This window comes from Podarcis liolepis, assembly GCF_965112155.1.
Source record: "Podarcis liolepis genome assembly, chromosome: 7".
NCBI lineage: Eukaryota > Metazoa > Chordata > Lepidosauria > Squamata > Lacertidae > Podarcis > Podarcis liolepis.
Window position 1 is genome coordinate 9,596,043 of NC_139561.1, and position 19,064 is coordinate 9,615,106.

Consider the following 19,064-nt stretch of genomic DNA (forward strand, 5'->3'; position numbering starts at 1 on the left):
ATAAATGTGATCCTGCCTTATCCCTGGCCACCCAAATCCAGTTTGAATTAAAAACAACAGTGCTCCCCCAAAATATCTGATTTAGAAAATCTATAGGGGGACAGAATGCTGAAGGTGAATTGTCTTTTACTACCAAAGCCCTTGGTCGAGTGGGTGCAAACTGATTCCAAGTGAAGCTGAAGGGAAAATCACGCTACTGTATTTCCTAAGCCACTCTTCCCTATGAGACCCCAGCACATTACAATTTAAAATTAAATTAAAACCACAGTGCCACTCGCGTCCCTCTACAATTTAAAATATAATATGGGAAACAAAGGTAAATAAAGAGTGTAGTGCTCCTTTGAGAGGAAGGGTGGGATATAAATTTAATAAGTAATAATTTTCTCTGAAACTTTCTGGGCCAAATCTGCCTCTTTTGTAGCTAAGCATTAAAAAAGCTGGGCTGGGAGTCTAGAAATCCTTCATATTTTTGCAAAATAGTGATAATCCCACACCCTTAAAGAAAAAGGCAGAAAAAACTTGTTTATAAAGAAACTGACCTTTATATATATATTTATATATATATAAATTATAAATCCATCCAGTTTAAAGCAGATTTGCTAGCAGTTTTGTCACTTAAAATTCTGTCAGCTGCTTAAGTGTTTTACAGACCTTCCAAAGTCATAAATTACAGAGAACAAGTCAAGGAATAAAAAGTTCCAAGCTTTCTTGCATATAACAGAAATCCCCTTTATAGATCAAAGTAAGAGACAAACCCTCCTCCGTGATTCAACATAACAATTGCAAAATATAAATGCAATTTTAAACAAGTTAAAAATTACTAAAAATATACACACCCCTTCCAGCTAAATGGGCAATACAGGTGGCTGATGTAGTTTTCTTGAGAGAGAGGAACGTAACTGGATTACAACAATGAAATATTTTAACTTTAGAAATTGGCTGCTGGAAGCAGCTGCAGAACCATTTTGGCTCATGATCCCAGCACTGCATAAAAGTAGTCTGTAGCTCTCTTTTTATACATGTTTAAGTTCATGAAAATGAGATAAAACAACAGTGGTGCATTATTTCACAAATTCAGAAAGGGAGGTTTGTGTGTATGTATGTGTGTTGCTATAGAAGGTACGAAAACATTTGGTTTATTAAGAACGTGAGTTTTGTTGACAACGATCAGTTTCTCCAGAAACTTACAATTTAACTTTTCTGCCAAATTCTCTCCCTGTAGTGGACCCAAATGATTATTGTGCTGGAATCTGATGCTGCCCCCGATACATATGTAGTTGTCAGAGAAAAACCCCAAACTCACTCCTATGCAATGGAGTATTTTGATCATAAGGAGTGGGGAGCAGGGCATGTATTTCCTCGATTGGATCCTGAGAGCTTTGCAAACTACTGCTTCAGAAATAAATTCAAACGTTTAGGATTTTCCATTTCTTTTAAAGGGCAATGCTGCTACTCACATGGACACGCCCGCCCCACCTGGATTTCAGGAGAAATTGGTTCCAGGCCCAACACAGAAGGAAGATGTTGCCAGAAAGCAGCACCACAACAGGCAAGTTACACAAGAGCACAATTGTCTTAACCGAAGGCATTCACAACTTGGCAAACAGAATTCACCACCCGTACCATTTTGAGATACTTCTTGGTTATCCCCATTGCCTAGCATAGTTGTCCCCTGCTTTTGTTCTGCATGGAGAAATGTGGGGGGGACTTAAAAGGATTATTTTTGCTTATGTCTTTAGTGACCTCTAGCACTGCCAACAAAAGAAAACACCTGGAATCAAGGTGTCTTGATGCAGGTGGACTCCTTTTAGGAGCTGCCAGTGAAATGTCTCTGGAACCTTATTTGATTCTTGCTGTAACTGGTTGTTTGTTTTTTTTTAAAAAAAGCCTCACTTCCAAAAGCAAGCACAGAAGGCCTTCATTCTCCAATGGATCCTACGGGCAAATCTAGACTTCAGTATGTCACTAAATTGCATGTGTAGCTGGAGTGAAGAACAGTTCCAGATTAAAATAAATAAAGACTGATTTATTGTGTGGTGTCTAAGAATCGTGCTGGGGTTTCTGGACAGAAAACATATTTATGTAGGCATCGTTCTGACACTGACACACACACACACTGCTCTGAGGAGCAAGTTGATCACACTACCAAACTATTCAAGGTGGGTTTCACACAACAGCTTTCCCTCCTTCAGCAGGTACAGTGGGGATTGTTCCTGGAAGAAGCAGGTACTTCTCCTGGGAATGTCAAGATGGCCACGGAAAATCTACTGGTCCCCCTCAGCTGTGCGAAATGGTGATTAAGCAGGCTGAAGTGGCTAGAATGTACTAACACATCAACACAACTGGCGAAATAAAAACCGTGTGGATCATTCCTGAAAATTTTATGGTCAAGGTCTTCAGATCCCTCCTAATTAATAGCAGAAATAGGCTAATCACAAAAGTTCACAGGGCCTAGAATTCTGCACAAGGAGTCCGTAGTGGACTGGCCACAAGAGAAACGGCTCGCCCACTTGTTTCTAGGAAAAATGATGTGCCATCCCCCAAGACTACCAGCTCTTTCAAAAATTTAAAGCTTGTTATCTGATTCTGTTTTTCCTTTAGCCAGGTATCTGCCAAAGCCTGAAGTCTTTGTTGCCCCCCCCCCAAAAACCCTATTTTCAGTACCCATTGATTCTGAAACAGCTATAATTTGGTAGGAAAAAAGTTTAGTGGTAGAGGCAACTCCCAGTTTAGGCGCGTCTGAATGAGGCATGATGGTGCCCAAGTGCACATCGCTAAACCCGTAAGTAGCCCCAAAATGTCATAAAGACGCCATGACAAGGGGCTGGATGGGCTGGGCTTATGGAACGGTACCCCCAAACAAAACAAGGACTGCCTGTACCATGTAACATGATGAACAAAGTAACAAGGAGTGGGAGGAGGGATATTCAAGGTGGTGCCTGGATAATGAAGCCTGCTACACTTGCTTGTATTTGGTTGCAAAGGAAGATCAACATACTTTATCGAAAGCCATTTCTTTTGGCCAGATGATGATTTCCATGCATTTAATAAAATCCAAGAGGAACCTACACAAATGTTCACCAAAAGCTGTTTTAGATAAGATGGAAGGTTTGGAATGGTGAGAATGAACAGGATTTGAAATTGATTTTCAGGAGTCTCATCCAAAATTTATCTAATGCACATTCCCTAACGATGCCCAGGATCAATCTTAACGAGATTTACGAATAACAGGAAGCACAACTCAGACCACGCATCCTGTTCCTCACCACATAAACTTGCTTGAAATGCAGCCGTACACCTAATATGAAGCATCCAAGGGCACAGACACCACCTCAGCAATTCATCTTTTACACAAAGGAAGATAGGTGTGTTGAGTTTATGGAACAGATTACATATACACACCTTCAGCCGTTAGCCAACAGTTCCATTTGCACTGAGCTGCAGCCAAAGTTGAGTTTTCAATCAAGTTTATATGTTTCTTTTGCCATTATTTCACCTTGGAACAAACTTAAGCAGATACCAACTTTTTCTGATTTGGTTTTGTTTTTCCTTGCAGGACTGGAAAGCAGGACACACAATGGCACACAAGTGGCAACTCACTCAGGCAGTGCCTTCAGTTGTTAGGTTGGTGGTGTGAATAAAAATAACTGTTCGGGAGTGGGGGAGTGAGTCACCTGTCCTGGGCCAATTAGTTCACCAAGCAGTCGTACAACTGTTCTCGGGGGGGGGGGTGTTGGACGAGGAGAAAGAAAGAACACCCAATAAGTTACACAGTGGAGCACTGGGCTCTCTGAACATCTGCTTTTCTAAGGCAAGAAACTTGCACACAAAACTATAAATGCTGCATTGTGTGATGGAAAAAATACAAACTCCTTTGAAATATGCTTTACACTGGATTTCTATTGCTGATTCTAAAGACTTCAAGCCCCCAGAGAGCTTCTGGAGAATGCCCCCCTCTCCCCACAAAGGGAAGTGAAACAGGTTAGGGATTTTTGCCTCTGTTACAATATGCTTATGAACATGTATAAAAAAGTGGTCTAACCCTGACGGACAAGGGTCCCTGCTTCTGGTTTTTATGTACAATAATTTAATCAGCTTGAATATATCTTTTTAATACATAAAAAAAACTATTTTTACGATCAAAAGTCCTTCATGCATTTATGAGGAAGTTCCAGATTTTTAACGTTGAAGGGATGGTGGCAGATGCTGTTTCTTGTCTGTTGTCGGCATTTCAATCTTGACCCTTGGCACCCAGGACACACTTCCTTAAACCTTTAGAGTTTTGATAGTATCAAGTCTCTTTTTCAGCAGTTCTCCCATTTCCTGTATCGCATGTTGGTAACTGTTCTGGACTTTCCTCAGCACAGTCTTTGTAAACTTCTTTTCTTCCTGGGAAGAGACATTTTTTTACACAGATAAACAAATCATCTGTGTGTGTTGTTATGTAAGCAATTTATATACCACTTAACTATAATGGTTGAAGTGGTTTACAAAGATACAATACAAAAATGAAAATCAGTTAAAACTATTGAATCAAACTACACCTAAAACGCCAGTTGGAATAAAAAATTATTCAGTAGGCACAGAAGTTCAATATGGAAAGAACCTGTTTGACCTCAACTGGAAGGGAGTTCCATAAAACTGAGCCCACAAATTACACAAAGTGTAATTAAACACTTTAATTACCTTTAAAAATGTCTCAAAGTACAATTGCACCTAACGCTAAACAGCGGTTTGTTTTAATCCTGAGTCATCTCAAATCATAGAACCTCAATGTATAAGCAACAGTTTCTTACCTGTGACAGTAAATTGTCCTCTATGGAGAGTTCTTCAAGTTTAAGCGCAGCTAGATTGATTTCCAGCCCTTTGATATGATCTATCACATTGGAAATGAGAGTCTGGAGACCGGAAATGTAATCCTGAAAGCTGGTGAACACAGGGGGCTGCAGAGAGAAAAATAAAAGCTGTTGCACCCTGACCCACCAATTCTCTGTCCAATGTTCTCCATAAAAGTATATCATAGGTTTTTATTTTGGAGGCAGTGCTTTTTAATAGATATGTTTAGCAGCATAATGTAGGGACGCGGGTGGCGCTGAGCCTCTTGAGCTTGCCAATCGGAAGGTCGGCGGTTCGAATCTGTGCAATGGGGTCAGCTCCTGTTGTCCTGTCCCAGCTTCTGCCAGCCTAGCAGTTTGAAAGCATACCAGTGCAAGTAGATAAATAGGTACCACTGCAGCGGGAAGGTAAACAGTATTTCTGTGTGCTCTTATCACTTATCATGGTCCACCAGGTGCCAGAAGTGATTTAGTCATGCTGGTGACATGACCCAAGAAGCTGTGTGGACAAACGGCGGCCTCCACAGCCTGAAGAGTGAGATGAGTGCCGCACTCCGTAATTGCCTTTGACTGGACTTAACCATCCAGGGGTCCTTTACCTTACTTTTTTACCTTAGCGGCATATCGAGTACAAATCAAAACTATATTATTATTGTTGCTGCTATTATTAATCCAATTTCTCATCTGTCCTTCACCATAAAATCAAAAGGCAGGTTACAGTAATTAAAAAATTAGTTTTAAACAAATTAGTTAAGAGTAGGTCCTGAAAATATATACCTCAGGTGTTAAGGGCCAGGGTAAAAAGTAATGCAATGGAAGCCACATAATGAAAGTTTCAGGTGTGTAAGGACTGCTACAAAGAATGCCGTCTCCTGGGTGCTCACCCCTCAAACCTCTGAGGTGGAGCTACCAAGAAGGCCCGCCTACCTGACGATCTTAGCACCTGAGAGAAGGCACACTTTCTGAACATTGTCAAAATAAAAAAATTCCTTCCAGTAGCACCTTAAAGACCAACTAAGTTAGTTCTTGGTATGAGCTTTCGTGTGCATGCACACTTCTTCAGACACGAAAGCTCATAACAAGAACTAACTTAGTTGGTCTTTAAGGTGCTACTGGAAGGAATTTTTTTATTTTGACTATGGCAGACCAACACGGCTACCTATCTGTTTCTGAACATTGCTACAACTAAACATGGAAGTTTCCATTAGCTACTGTAGCTTATAACTGATAAGAGATCTATTCTCTGTGGTTTTAGTGTAATCTTTCCTTAAGACCATCACACCTCTATTAAGCAAATTCCATTAAATCATTACAGGAAACCCCTGTTCTAGGCGTGAACAAGATGTGAGCGACTGCGAACAGACCCAAACCCAGATGTGACCTGGAAATGTCATAAAAGATGTAACCAAAAGGGTGGAAGAGGGGCTGGGTGGAGCATTTGCAGGCTTTTTCAATTAAGACACGATTTCACAGAAGCACGCAATGACCCGGAACGCAAGCCCCACACAAATCATGGGTTGCCTGTGCGCATTGAATAGAAGCAGTACTTTATTTTGCCTGTCCTGAATCAACAGTCCATTTAAATTGTGGCCTGTGGATCAGGAGCAGTCCCAAAAACCAGCATTTCCTACCATTGCTACAACACTCTCTTTTTTCTTCTTTTTCTTTTTTTGCAAGCTTGATCTGTAGGGCCTGAGGACGGCGTCAGAATAACTGCATACCCACAGAACAATGGAGATGGTCTGCAAGAGTGAGAAAAGAGGTTGTCACGCAGGCACTTTAGGGGCACTGATGGGTTTTTGCAACCGACAAATGGGGGGGGGGCAGGACCAGCTTTCCAAAGGTCTCATTACTCACCTCCACAAAGAAGACCAGATTTTCTAAAATATTCGGATGGGTTTGGAACCTGCCTTCCCTGACTTCCAACAAATCACCTTTACATTTATTGAATTGATCTGTTTTTTTTTTAAAAAAAGAAGGAAACAAGGTGAAACTTGTGAGAGAGAAAAATCAAGTCTTACACAAGGCAGCATATTGGGAAACACTTTTTTGTGGCTTCCCCTTTCACAATCTGCATGCAAAGCATGCACTCTATAACTAAGGTAGAACTTTCCCCATCCAACATATCGAGCTTTATTAATATTGTTTTAATTTGACTGGTGCTTAATTACTTTTTAAGGATTCTCTTTTCTTTGTTTTTAGCCCCCCCTCAAATTATTTGTTTTATTTTTACTCTGTGCATTATTTTGGCAGTGCCTGCATGGAATGGAAACCATCTTTCCAGAAAGTCAGCCACAAAAAACAAGCCAATTTATTTACTCCTGGTGATACCCTCATATACAAAGAAAAGTGAAGTTTTAATTGCATATGCTTAACTGATAAGCATGGACTAGAGTAAATTTTTTGTGGGCTAGAACTTTTGGTAATATGATTTTCAGCAGATTTACCTGTTAGTTGTTCTAGTAATGATTTAAAGCTATTTCCTATTCTCTCTTGAATTGCTGCCGAATCTTCTGAAAATAAAGAAAAGTTATCAAATGGCTTATACAAATAGTCAAATTACCTATCTGTATATCTATATATCTATATCAAGGGACAGAATTAGAAAAAATACAATGAAAACAAGCAACTGCTGGAGAAGAAAAAGACTATCACAATAAAAATAAACCCCAGACTTAAATTTGCTGCCCTACGGGGGTTGAACTAGATAGCCCTTGAGGTCACATCCAACCCCAAAAATGAAAAACAGAAACATATCTTTGGTCACAATTAAGCAAAGCAGTCCTTATAGTACAAAAATCCTTCAATATATTTCTGGGCCCACCCTATTCCTGTGAATCTTAATTAGTTTTAAACCTCTTCTAATGCTCTTTTTTTAATGGCTGAAAGTCACCCTGGAACCTTAAGTGAAGGGCGGTTAAGAAATCAAAACAAGAAGAAGAAGTGGAGAGCAAGGACTGGCACACGGTATGGACCACAAGGCTCACTGCAGGGATGCTGGACAAGAACTCCCATTATTTCCCGACCATTGGCTGTGGTGGTTGGGGCCTATGGAAGCTGGAGGAGCCAGTGTTTATCCCAGGGGTCTGCAACCCGCGGCTCCAGAGCCGCATGTGGCTCTTTTACACCTTTGCCGCGGCTCCGGAGCGGATACTAGCGAGGGGAGGAGGCGCATTGTGCGCCCCGACACTCCCCACTGTGGCGGGCACTGTCCTGGCTGTGATGTCGCATGGGGGCGGTGCGTGCGTTAGTCACGCACCGTCCTGACGTCACCTTCCCGCCCGCTGTCAGATCGCGGCTCCGGAGATATATTTGTTTTAAATGTCGCAATGGTTTTGTGGCTCCCAGTTGTTTTTTTCTTCGAAAACGGGTCCAAGTGGCTCTTTTTGTCTTAAAGGTTGCAGACCCTTGGTTTATCCCATTTCTGATCTAAGAAAAAGCATTTGCCTGCTCTCAGGAGAGAATGCCACCTTTAATTAGAGGCATTCTTCCATCTCTTTCCATACAGTAGGGAATGGACACTCTGTGGCTGTCCAGATATTGCTGAACTACAACTCCCATTAGTCCAAACCATTGGCCATCCTAGCCAAGGCAGGTGGGAGTTGGATTCCAAGAAGATCTGGAGGGCCACACGTTTCCCACCTCTGCCTTGCCAGATTGTAATTTTCATTTTTAACCCGAGTCAACGAAAGTACGGAGACAAGGCAGAAAATTCCAAAGAAAATGGTCAGAAGGCTCATAACCAGATGGCAAGCTGGGATTCATTGGGTTTTTTCAAATCTTAGGCATCGGGATTTTCTCTAGGATTTTTTCTTTTTTTAAAAAAGCTCAGAATTCCACAAGAAAAGCCTTTGGCATCAACAGCAGCTTGAAAGAGGCCAATATCTTCAAACCGATCTGAAAGAGCAGCACACCTCCCGCTTCAGCAGACACACCTAAATTGGCTGCTGGCCCCAGGAATTTCAAGACTTACCTAACCCAATAGTATCTAATTCATAAATTTCACTAACAAGGTGAAATAAGCTGGTCTGGCACTGGCAGCTCCCACTGTTGAAGAAACCAGCCATTCGGGAAGGTGGGGGGCCAAGGACCGGATACTAGGCGGGAAGAAAAAAAGGGGGGAAGAAAATTAAATATTGTACCTTTTGCATACAGGAGAAAAGCAGAGTTGGTTCCTGGTATGAGCTCATTAGCTCTCCAATTAAAGCACCATGCTGGCACGTCGGAAGAATCTCAACTCTTATGTCTCCTGGCATAATCACAAACTGTTTTAAAGAAATCAGGAACAGATTCTCTTAGCTGTACCTGAACTTTCTGCTCAAGGAACTGCTTTCCAGACTTCACTGCAGCGTCCAGCTTCCGCAGCAGAGCTCTTATCATGTCAATCTTGGAGGAGACGCCATTTTCTGTGGTTTTCTCCGAGTTCTTTGGCTGGGCGTTGTGGCCAAGAGCTGGCAGGCCACTTATGAGCCGCAACATCAAAGATCGGATCTGCAACCATATGGTCTCTTCCTCCAAGGAGAGTTCCTTGTGTTCTTCAGAAATGCCCCTGAGAGAGAGAGAAAAGGAAGGAGGGAGAAGGGGAGAGCGTATCCAAGAACTGAGACACAGAAGTACAAGCTCAAGCTTCCCTGCTCTATTTGCCAGCCCAATGCTGAGCCACAGTCTGATTGTGGATGGGCAAGCCGAACTGGTGTGCATCACCGAGATCTAGGTGGACCTGATTTGACTCAGTTGTGCCTGTCCTGGTTCTTGGTGCAACATCAATTCAGACTGGAGGGGTGGTGGGGGAGTGTTGCTGTAGTCCGTAGAAGTGCACTTACTACCATCAGAAAACCCTTCTCTCTTGGAGCGGGACTGGAGAGCCTTCATCTGGTGTTATATTACTGTAATGTGTTCTATGTGGGGCCGCCATGGTTTGGAAGCTCCAGCTGCTGCAGAATGCTGCAGCCACATTGCTGATGGAAGTTTCTGGTTGAGAACATGTGACAATATTGTTAAAACAGCTGCCCTGGCTATCCATCTGCTACCGAGCCGGGTTCAAGGTTTTTGTATTGATTTACAAAGTCCTGAACAACCTGGGTCCAGGATACCTCAGGTGTTGCCTGAAACCTTATATTCCAGCTTCTTCTGCAGGAATGTCTTTGGTCATTCCCCAAGTTGGTGAAGCTCATTTGACAACAACAAGAAATCAAGCCTGTGCAGTACAATGGTCTGTTGATTATTAGTTTTAATTTCTCTTTGCTTTTAGCTTGTTTTTAACTTTTTATGACTTTATTGTATAGTTTTCTATTTTTATGTTGTCGTAAACCACTGTGATATTATTTTAAAGTTGCAGCAGTAAATAAATTTTTGTATAAATAAACACAAAAAATAAGAAAAAGCAATGGTAAACAGTGCAAGGATTATTGGGGAGGCCATACAGTAGGGAGGGAGATTCTATTCACCCGAAGACTGGACGTCTTTGTGGAAAAGCTCCTCCAATGGCCACCAGCCAGTTGTGGGCAGGGCCAGAACCAAAAGTGGGCAAAGCAATGGATGCTGCTCCTACGCTTTTGTACAATAGGCTATATCCCAGATGTGCAAAAGTTCTCTCCATCCAGCAAGCAAGAGGCATTATCACGGTTCAATGACCCATTCCAGCCAGACAAAAGCACTTGAGGAGAGCGTGGAGAAGGGCCAGTGAGGGATGTGGCCTGGGGGACTCTCAAGGACCAGACAGAGTTAAAGCACATTTAAGTGCTGGCTAATTGTTATATAACAGTTTGCATAAATATAAAAGGGAAGGCAATCCGTTTTTAGATTGCAATTTAGTGGGCAAATTCCTGAAATTTAGCCTTCAGATAATGACAACCACGGCAGCGTGTTTTTGTACCTACCTGTCTTTTGGGTCCCAATTAAACAAGACAGTGAGGTCTCGGTTGTCCCGCAGGTCATTCCAGGGAATGTCATCCTCTTCTGGACTTAGGCTCATGGACTTTATACTTTCTTCCAAACTCACTGATCTAGTTCATGAAAAGCAATACAGAAGTACTGGGTCAGGTGCTTTTCGGATGAACTGAAGAGGATTTTTATCAGAATTCATTAGCACTCAGTCAGTGCAATGATGCACTCTTGAGCAGAGTGACCCTGCTATAAATAATGCAATGCTCTGTGCAAAAAATAATTCATCTTATGCCCAGGAAAGCTGCATTTTTCAACCTGAGAAAGTGATATAACAACTCCCACTCTTCAGCTGAGCTGAAGAGCACCAGGGTTCTCACATCTGAGTACTGTGCAACACTTTAGGTGGAAGACAGCGAATTCTGCTTCATCGAGAGATCTTTCAGTACCACTGGGACCTGTCCCTCAATTGAGACAGCTAGCAGTGCTTCTCCAAGCTAACATCTCTCTCAGCTTTACCACCCCACAACCTGCCTGAGGGCCCCCCAGGATAAGCACTCAGAAGATTAGAAATCAACTCTTCCATACTCACATATTTGCTTCAAGTAAGAGGTCCAGTAACATCCGTTCTGTGCGGACTTGTGCAAAGTGAAGTGAGGAGTTTAGTCTGTTCCTGAAAGCAATGAATTCTGGGATCTTCTCAAATGCACCATATTTATAGGCTTGAATAATGTATTCTGAGGTCTAAGAAGGAACACAGGATGGCCTCAGCATTAATTAAGCAAGGAGCTACAGATTTTCTGCATCACAAGAAACATATGACCTTGGGAGCAGCCCTCCCACTGCCTCTGCAGCACTAAAATGTTCTGGGCATGCGTCCCCTGCTCATGCAGAAATGCAAGAGACACACCCTTTGGAGAGATTCCGTGTGTTCTCTGAGGGGAAACTGGGGTACACATTTGGGGGTCCCTTTGCCACTTACATCTTTCTGGTTGGAGTGGAAAAACCTGAGTGCAAAGTTGCAGGATTGTGACGCGGCAGCATAGTGACCGAAGGCTGTGGCATAGCGTGTCAGCAAGTAACTGTAAGAGAAACAAAACCAAAACAGTAACCATGAGAGGGCTGCTCTGCGTCTCTGAAGAGGATCAAATTTGACAGGTGGACAGGGTTCCCACCTGCCAATCGCTTGATGCCACAATTACCACCAACACCACACTACCCACCCGATGGTGTCGTGCTGTATGTGCTTGGCATCGAGGCTGGAGTAAAGCTCCACGACTGGTTCAAACGCCCCGAGCATGCAGTAGATCCGGATGAGCAACAATTTGAACTGAGCATTGGAGGGGCTGTGAGCCAGCCCTTCTTCTAGTAAAGTCAAGCAGTGCCAGGCAGCCGGCTCCTCACCTGGGAAAAGAACACCACACTCAAGCCTTGAACGAGAGAAAGGGGCAGGAAAGATGGCCAAGCAGGGGTGACAAGCCCTCCTTTTGCGAGGATCCAAGAGCCACGGCCATGTCCCATGCTGGACACCCCACTGCTTCCCACAATATTATGATTATTTAATGTGTTTATATCCCGCCTGTCTCCCAAGATGGGATTCAAGGCACCTTACAACATTATCAAATACAAAGTAATAAAAACAAAGTACTGTATTTTTTGCTCGATAAGACTCACTGTTTCCCTCCTAAAAAGTAAGGGGAAATGTGTGTGCGTCTTATGGAGTGAATGCAGGCTGCACAGCTATCCCAGAAGCCAGAACAGCAAGAGGGATTCCTGCTTTCACTGTGCAGCGATCCCTCTTGCTGTTCTGGCTTCTGAAATTCAGAATATTTTTTTTCTTGTTTTCCTCCTCCGAGAGCGAAAAATACGGTAGTTAGAATCAGTACAACACATTTAGATGCAGCATTAAAATGCTGATTGCCCTAAAAAAAATGTCTGCACCTTCGTTTTCTAAGGCCTGTTTGAATAGGTAGGCTTTAGCCTAACTTCACGAGGAAAGAAATCCCACAATCTGGGAGCAGCCACAGAAAAAGCGCAAGTGACCAAAGGTCACACACAGTGAGCTTCAGGGCCCAGTAGGGATCTGAACCCTGGTTTCCCAGGTTTTAGTTCAAAACTCTAACTCAGGCTTCCTCAACCTCAGCCCTCTAGATGTTTTTGGCCTACAACTCCCATGATCCCTATCTAGCAGGACCAGTGGTCAGGGATGATGGGAATTGTAGTCTCAAAACATCTGGAGGGCCAAGGTTGCGGAAGCTTGCTCTAACCACACTGGCTTTTGTTCATACGGCTGCAAACCAATGTTTGAGCAGTTGTGGGCTGAAATCTCTATTTGCATGCATGCAGTGGAGCATGTAAGGACATACCTGCCTCTAGCCAGATGTCAAGGAGCAAGTGAACAGCAAGCAGGCAGTAGTAGTCGGAAAACTGCAACTCTGTTTTCAAACAAGTTTTTCCTATGGAAAAACAAAGTCAAGCAATGTAACTGAAACAATTGTCTGTCTAGCATTTTAAACAACACCTGGCTTGCAAAAGGTATTGTTTAGCAAGTAACTACAGTACTTCTTGCATATTTACACAGAAGTCCGCCCCACTGAATTCAATGGAACATAATCCAACAGTTAAGATTGCCTAGCATTGCACCCTATGTGCCGTATTCAACTAAGTTTTTAAGAGTGGAGCTACTGAAACTAATGAACCTACCTTAGTCATGTTCAGTAGCTCTACTCTTGAGTAAAACTTAGTTGAATGCCAGCCAATTTCTTATTTCTGGAAATCAGCATAGACCTTTTACCTAAGATTTAACTAATAAACAGTTAAACCACATCTGCTTATAATCCTTCTCTGAATAAAGTAACTTTTTTAGTTTGTCAAAGCAAAATCCATTAAAAACCAAGCAAACCATATAATAATAATAATAATAATTATTATTATTATTATTATTTATTATTTATACCCCGCCCATCTGGCTGGGCCTCCCCAGCCACTCTGGGCGGCTTCCATAAAAACCAAAAATACAATAAAATATCACACGTTAAAAACTTCCCTGAACAGGGCTGCCTTAAGATGTCTCCTGAATGTCAGGTAGTTGTTTATCGCTTTGACATCTGGTGGGAGGGCGTTCCACAGGGCGGGCGCCACTACCGAGAAGGCCCTCTGCCTGGTTCCCTGTAGCTTTGCTTCTCGCAATGAGGGAACCGCCAGAAGGCTCTCGGCGCTGGACCTCAGCGTCCGGGCAGAATGATGGGGGTGGAGACGCTCCTTCAGGTATACTGGACCGAGGCCGTTTAGGGCTTTAAAGGTCAGCACCAACACTTTGAATTGTGCTCGGAAACGTACTGGGAGCCAATGCAGGTCTTTCAAGACCGGTGTTATATGGTCTCGGCGGCCGCTCCCAGTCACCAGTCTAGCTGCCGCATTCTGGATTAGTTGTAGTTTCCGAGTCACCTTCAAAGGTAGCCCCACGTAGAGTGCATTGCAGTAGTCCAAGAGGGAGATAGCCAGAGCATGCACCACTCTGGCGAGACAGTCCGCAGGTAGATAGGGTCTCAGCCTACGTACCAGATGGAGCTGGTAAACAGCTGCCCTGGACACAGATTTGACCTGTGCCTCCATGGACAGCTGTGAGTCCAATAAGATATCTGATGCAGTTCCATCCCTGAAGATAAGTAGGAATCCATTGGACTCCACTCTAGAACTCCTCAGAGGAAGGATGAAATGCATCAGGGGGCTGAAGTAAGCCAATAGCAATGACATGGTAGGAGGCAGAGGAAATACTGTATTTTTCTGTGTATAAGACACAGAAAAATTTTGGGGGACTAAAAATTGAGAAAATGGGAGGGGGGAGATTGGCCTTGTATAAGACGACCCCAATTATTTTACATTCTTTTATCATAAAAAACCAAGTCTTATACACGGAAAAGTACAGTAATTATTAGGATTTCCCCCAAGAACAGTGAAGTGGTCTGACATTTAGGCTAGATTCAAGCCCTCCTCACCAAAATTCAGTCCGTGCCGATATCGCGACATCAAGTCCTGGATGGCTCCCAGTTTTTGGGCTTTGTCCATGGTGTGGTAGAGGCCAAGCAACCTTGTCAACTGCACGACACACAAGTGTTGCTGCAAAGCTTTGATGTTAGCTGGTAGTGCAAGTTTCTCTTCTGCTGGTGCAGACAGGGGGATGACCCCCAGCAACTGGTTGATGAACTGTGGGGGAGGGAAAATGAAATTTTAGATTTGAAATACCTAGCAGGGATGGCAGAGAGATCCCATCAGTGCTGCTCCCCTCCCCCCCGAACTGTTTCCATTCCACCTGGCCATTATGAAAACTTTAAGAATTGGCACCTGTCTGCTTTTCTTCTTTCCTCCTCACCCCTTTTTCCTTTTGCATCTACCACCAGCTGCCCTATGGGAAGGATTCTAATGAATCTGTATGTGTTGATAATTGTGTTTTCTGGTTTTTAAAAATGCACTTGAAAACTAGGGGGAAAGCTTGATCACAAAACAGTCTATTCAATGTATGCCACAACTGGCCTGAACAACAAAGTTTAAGGATGAATAGAAAGACCTTCTCCTCAAATAACGGATCACCTTTCTACTGGTTGCAGCTCGTGTACTGATTGCTCCAAATTTGGTTTGGATAATTTGCAGTTGTCTGCTTGGAGACGAAAGGTTTGGACTCTGGCTCACATGGAAAAGCTGACTAAACAGTTAGCAGCACTGAATGGAAAACGAATGGAAAGCTGTTTTGTAGAAACAGGGTATGCCTTTACATATCAGAAACTGATTCTGGCAATGCAACGTTATGGCAGCGTATATTTGGCTGCTCTCAATATATTATTCTTATGAGGGAAGGGTGTTATTTTTATTGCATGGGGGTTTCTTGCACTGTTATACCAGAAAACATTTACATTTTAAATGTTACTTGTAAGCTGCCTTGGAAAGATTTACATCCGTTGTTATAAATAAAGCTGGTGGTGGTCCTTGTATTTTTCATAATCTAAGCCTGTAAACTGGGATTGGCTTTTTAAATTATTGTTTAAACCACTTAGGGAACCGTTGCAGCTGAAGAACAAGGCTAAAATGCGCTAAGAAGATAAATGTGCAGCCAAAGTTTCAAAATGTATAAGCAGATTGTATGTCTACATCAGCCTTGTGCAATCTGGTGCCCGTCAAGTGTTTTGGACTACACCACCCATCAAAATACCTTGAGGGCACCAGGTTGCAAGAGCCTGGTTGAGAACAGAAAACACCTAAATTTTCAAGCTAGAAACTGTTCTGCACTGGGTTCTGCAGGGGCATGGTGTAGGCTTGTTTGGTTAGAAACATTGTGAAGAAAGGGCAGAATTCTCAAATCCTTATCATCTATGAGAGCCTGGGGACAAACATTTTCAATGAATATACTCGAAATCGCTGCACAATATCACTTGTTCAAGGGCACCAATTGGGGAAAGCTGGCATTGTGGGGGAAGCAAATGGCATCCTATTCTCCCCTCCCCCACGGATACCATGAAAAAAACCAATGAACGAACAAATAGTGAGAGGAGTGGCATGTAGAGGCATGAGCTAGGGAATCAGTGGCTATGTAGTGCCCTCTTCCCTTAAACACTGCCACCTTCTTGAGTCTCCCTGCAGTCCTAAGAGAAACACACTTTAAAAAAAACAACACACTTCTAAAAACTCACAATATTCAATTCAGATCTCAGATTTCACTCTTAAGTGACAAAACCCTACACATGACGTTGCCTTGGAAAGCCAAAATTCCTGCCTTGGAAAGCCTGCATCAAGTGTGTGAGAGAAATTTTCAAGGAGTTACAATGATGCTTTCCCTTCCAGTAAGGCTTTTACCGTATTTTTTGCACCATAACACTCACTTTTTTCCTCCTAAAAAGTAAGGGGAAATGTCTGTGAGTGTTATGGAGGGAATGTCTACGGGTGGTGTGCCTACGGATTTTCCTCCTCTAAAAACTACGTGTGTGTTATGGTCGGGTGCGTGTTATAGAGCGAAAAATATGGTAATTAAGGGACCATCAGCAGGTATAAGGCAACAGGTTAGGATTTCAAGGCAGGGTAGTTACCTTCCACCTGTGATCCTAGAAAGCTGCTGCCATCAATATTGGGCAATGGGGACACCTGCTGAAGTGGTATAAGGCAGCAACATCTATCCTAATATTTTGAAGTAAGATTTGTTTTAATGTACTGATGTTTACAACCTGCTTAGAAATGGCCTCTGCTGGATTACACTCAATTGCTCAGTGACCTTTGGCGAGAGCCACATTGGAGCTAGCAAAAGAACAACAACAAAAAAAACCCTCTTAACCTCAATAGTGCTGGGACCATAGTTCTCAGCAGTTTTGTTTACAGCCTCTGACAGGCCAGGGTTTCCCCCCCCCCCCTTTCTTTTGCACATTTAACCCTCTAGCCACAGGGGCTTAGAAGAACAATGAGTTGAGCACCAGGATTTCCAGCTGCTGAAATCATTCAGCACAGCTACTCCTGACAGCAAACTCTCTTTTGAATATTGGGGCAGGGCCCTCACTGCCCTACACAGCATAGGAAGCAGAGGGAAACTAGAAAAAAAATAAAGCAGTAGATAAAAAAATAGATAAAACAGCATCTTTAGTCAGATTGCCCTGAGCTGGGGTAGGAGCACACAGGCCTTCAAGTTTCTGCATAACCCCAAGTTGCACCCAAAACGTTTTGCCTTAATTGTATATTTCAATCATTGGAACAAATAATACAATCATGGTGTACAGAAAAGAAAGGAAGAGAAAAGATCAGCAAACAAATGGCCACCAAACTTACCTTTGTATATTGGGTTGGTGGGAGGAGATCCACAAACACCTTGAGATCAGTAAAGCAGCAGGGTTTGTCCCCAAATTGTTTGAAATATTGGAACATCAGCTCTTCTGGATCACCTTACAAGTATAAGAGCAGTGATTTAAGATGTTTTTCAGCAGTAAAACAGATAACTGTAGGGAAGTGACATATCTACACCTTAGCTTCTCTTACTGAACTGACATGACTCCCTGGTGTACTTTGAAATTTAATACAGTATTTAAGGCTATCATGATGAATTAGGAAGCTGGGTGCTAAACAAAGATGATTCCAAATAACTGAAGGAAAATCAAGCATACAATTGAGAAGGCAACATGTAAGGAATAATAGCAAGTTGGAACAGAGAGGTTTCATTTTCCGAGTAAGGCTTACAATTTTAACTGAGTGTTTTCATTTTTAACATATCCTCTGTTGGCACACTCTCTTTAGCTTGGGGATGTGAGAGATGGAGAGTTCTATAAGTGGGGAAGGAATGGAGCACAGCTTTCTTCTCTGCCTCCTGCCACCCTTTGCCTGCTATGCTTATACTGCTAGAGGTATGCCAGCCACAAACACTCTTTGTGGGGGTGGAGGGAGTGGAACTACAGGTTATGGTACACTATCCTCTTTCTGAACTCTGTTATCTTCTCTCTGAAAACCCTTGGCAAACGTGCCTCTACACACAGACATAAATACACCAATTTGGGCATACAACTAAGATGGGGAACTGCTTTTGTTAGATTCAGGTAGGTAGCCCTGTTGGTCTGACGCAGTAAAGGTAAAGGTGCCCCTGACCATTAGGTCCAGTAGCGGATGACTCTAGGTGCAGCACTCATCTCATTCTATAGGCCGAGGGAGCCGGCGTTTGTCTGCAGACAGCTTCCGGGTTATGTGGCCAGCATGACTAAGCTGCTTCTGGCGAACCAGAGCAGTGCACGGAAACGCCGTTTACCTTCCCACCAGAGCAGTATCTATTTATCTACTTGCACTTTGCTGTGCTTTTGAACTGCTAGGTGGGCAGGAGCTGGGACTGAACAACGGGAGCTCACCCCGTCACGGGGATTCGAACCACCGACCTTCAGATCGGCAAGCCCTAGGCTCAGTGGTTTAGACCACAGCACCACCCGCAGTAGAAATATATTTAAAAAATTAAAAAATACTCCAGTAGCACCTTAGAGACCAACTAAGTTTGTTCTTGGTATGAGCTTTCGTGTGCATGCACACTTTTTCAGATACCTGAAGAAAGTGCTACTGGACTATTATTTTATCCTTTTGTTAGGCAAGCCCGTTCAAATAGTGGCCAATCTTTCAGAGGCCACATTTCACAGGTGGACAGGGCAGCCCACTGTCAACTACATGATGGCAAGTGATGTCAGGTAGAAGTGATTCTGCCTAGAAGCAGCAGGGCTTGCATTCAGTGACAAATTTAAAGTGTGCAGAATGCAAGCTGAGGCTCCAAAGGAACAATCAGGAGCATGTGGCTTGGAGTGCCCTCCTTATTGTCCCTTTCTAGCCCTCGCTTTCATTAGG

General features: G+C 43.1%; 1 protein-coding gene and 1 long non-coding RNA gene across 6 annotated transcripts in view; one reads left to right on the forward strand and one right to left on the reverse strand.

Annotated features, from left to right (window-relative positions):
- Nucleotides 1-275: 275 nt before the first annotated feature.
- LOC310710545 lies at nucleotides 276-6,555 on the forward strand. The gene is made up of 2 exons (XR_014528121.1): nucleotides 276-3,624; nucleotides 6,151-6,555. It is a non-coding gene; the product is annotated as an uncharacterized lncRNA (long non-coding RNA).
- The window catches only part of NAA25 (N-alpha-acetyltransferase 25, NatB auxiliary subunit), a 38,681-nt gene continuing 23,497 nt past the window's right edge, over nucleotides 3,881-19,064 (reverse strand). For 2 of the 5 annotated variants that reach the window (XM_083511408.1, XM_083511410.1), the window contains exons 11-24: nucleotides 17,523-17,635; nucleotides 14,717-14,924; nucleotides 13,085-13,174; nucleotides 11,942-12,122; nucleotides 11,701-11,800; nucleotides 11,311-11,462; nucleotides 10,715-10,840; nucleotides 9,141-9,384; nucleotides 8,809-8,932; nucleotides 7,283-7,348; nucleotides 6,693-6,790; nucleotides 6,467-6,577; nucleotides 4,797-4,943; nucleotides 3,881-4,389 (exon numbers count right to left, since the gene is read on the reverse strand). In XM_083511408.1, the coding sequence (XP_083367534.1) occupies nucleotides 4,267-4,389; nucleotides 4,797-4,943; nucleotides 6,467-6,577; nucleotides 6,693-6,790; nucleotides 7,283-7,348; nucleotides 8,809-8,932; nucleotides 9,141-9,384; nucleotides 10,715-10,840; nucleotides 11,311-11,462; nucleotides 11,701-11,800; nucleotides 11,942-12,122; nucleotides 13,085-13,174; nucleotides 14,717-14,924; nucleotides 17,523-17,635 (1,883 nt within the window). In that variant the 3' untranslated portion in view covers nucleotides 3,881-4,266. Of the gene's footprint in view, nucleotides 4,390-4,796; nucleotides 4,944-6,466; nucleotides 6,578-6,692; nucleotides 6,791-7,282; nucleotides 7,833-8,341; nucleotides 8,933-9,140; nucleotides 9,385-10,714; nucleotides 10,841-11,310; nucleotides 11,463-11,700; nucleotides 11,801-11,941; nucleotides 12,123-13,084; nucleotides 13,175-14,716; nucleotides 14,925-17,522; nucleotides 17,636-19,064 lie in introns of those variants that run through there. The other 3 variants (XM_083511409.1, XM_083511411.1, XR_014528116.1) reach the window with 2 other exon arrangements.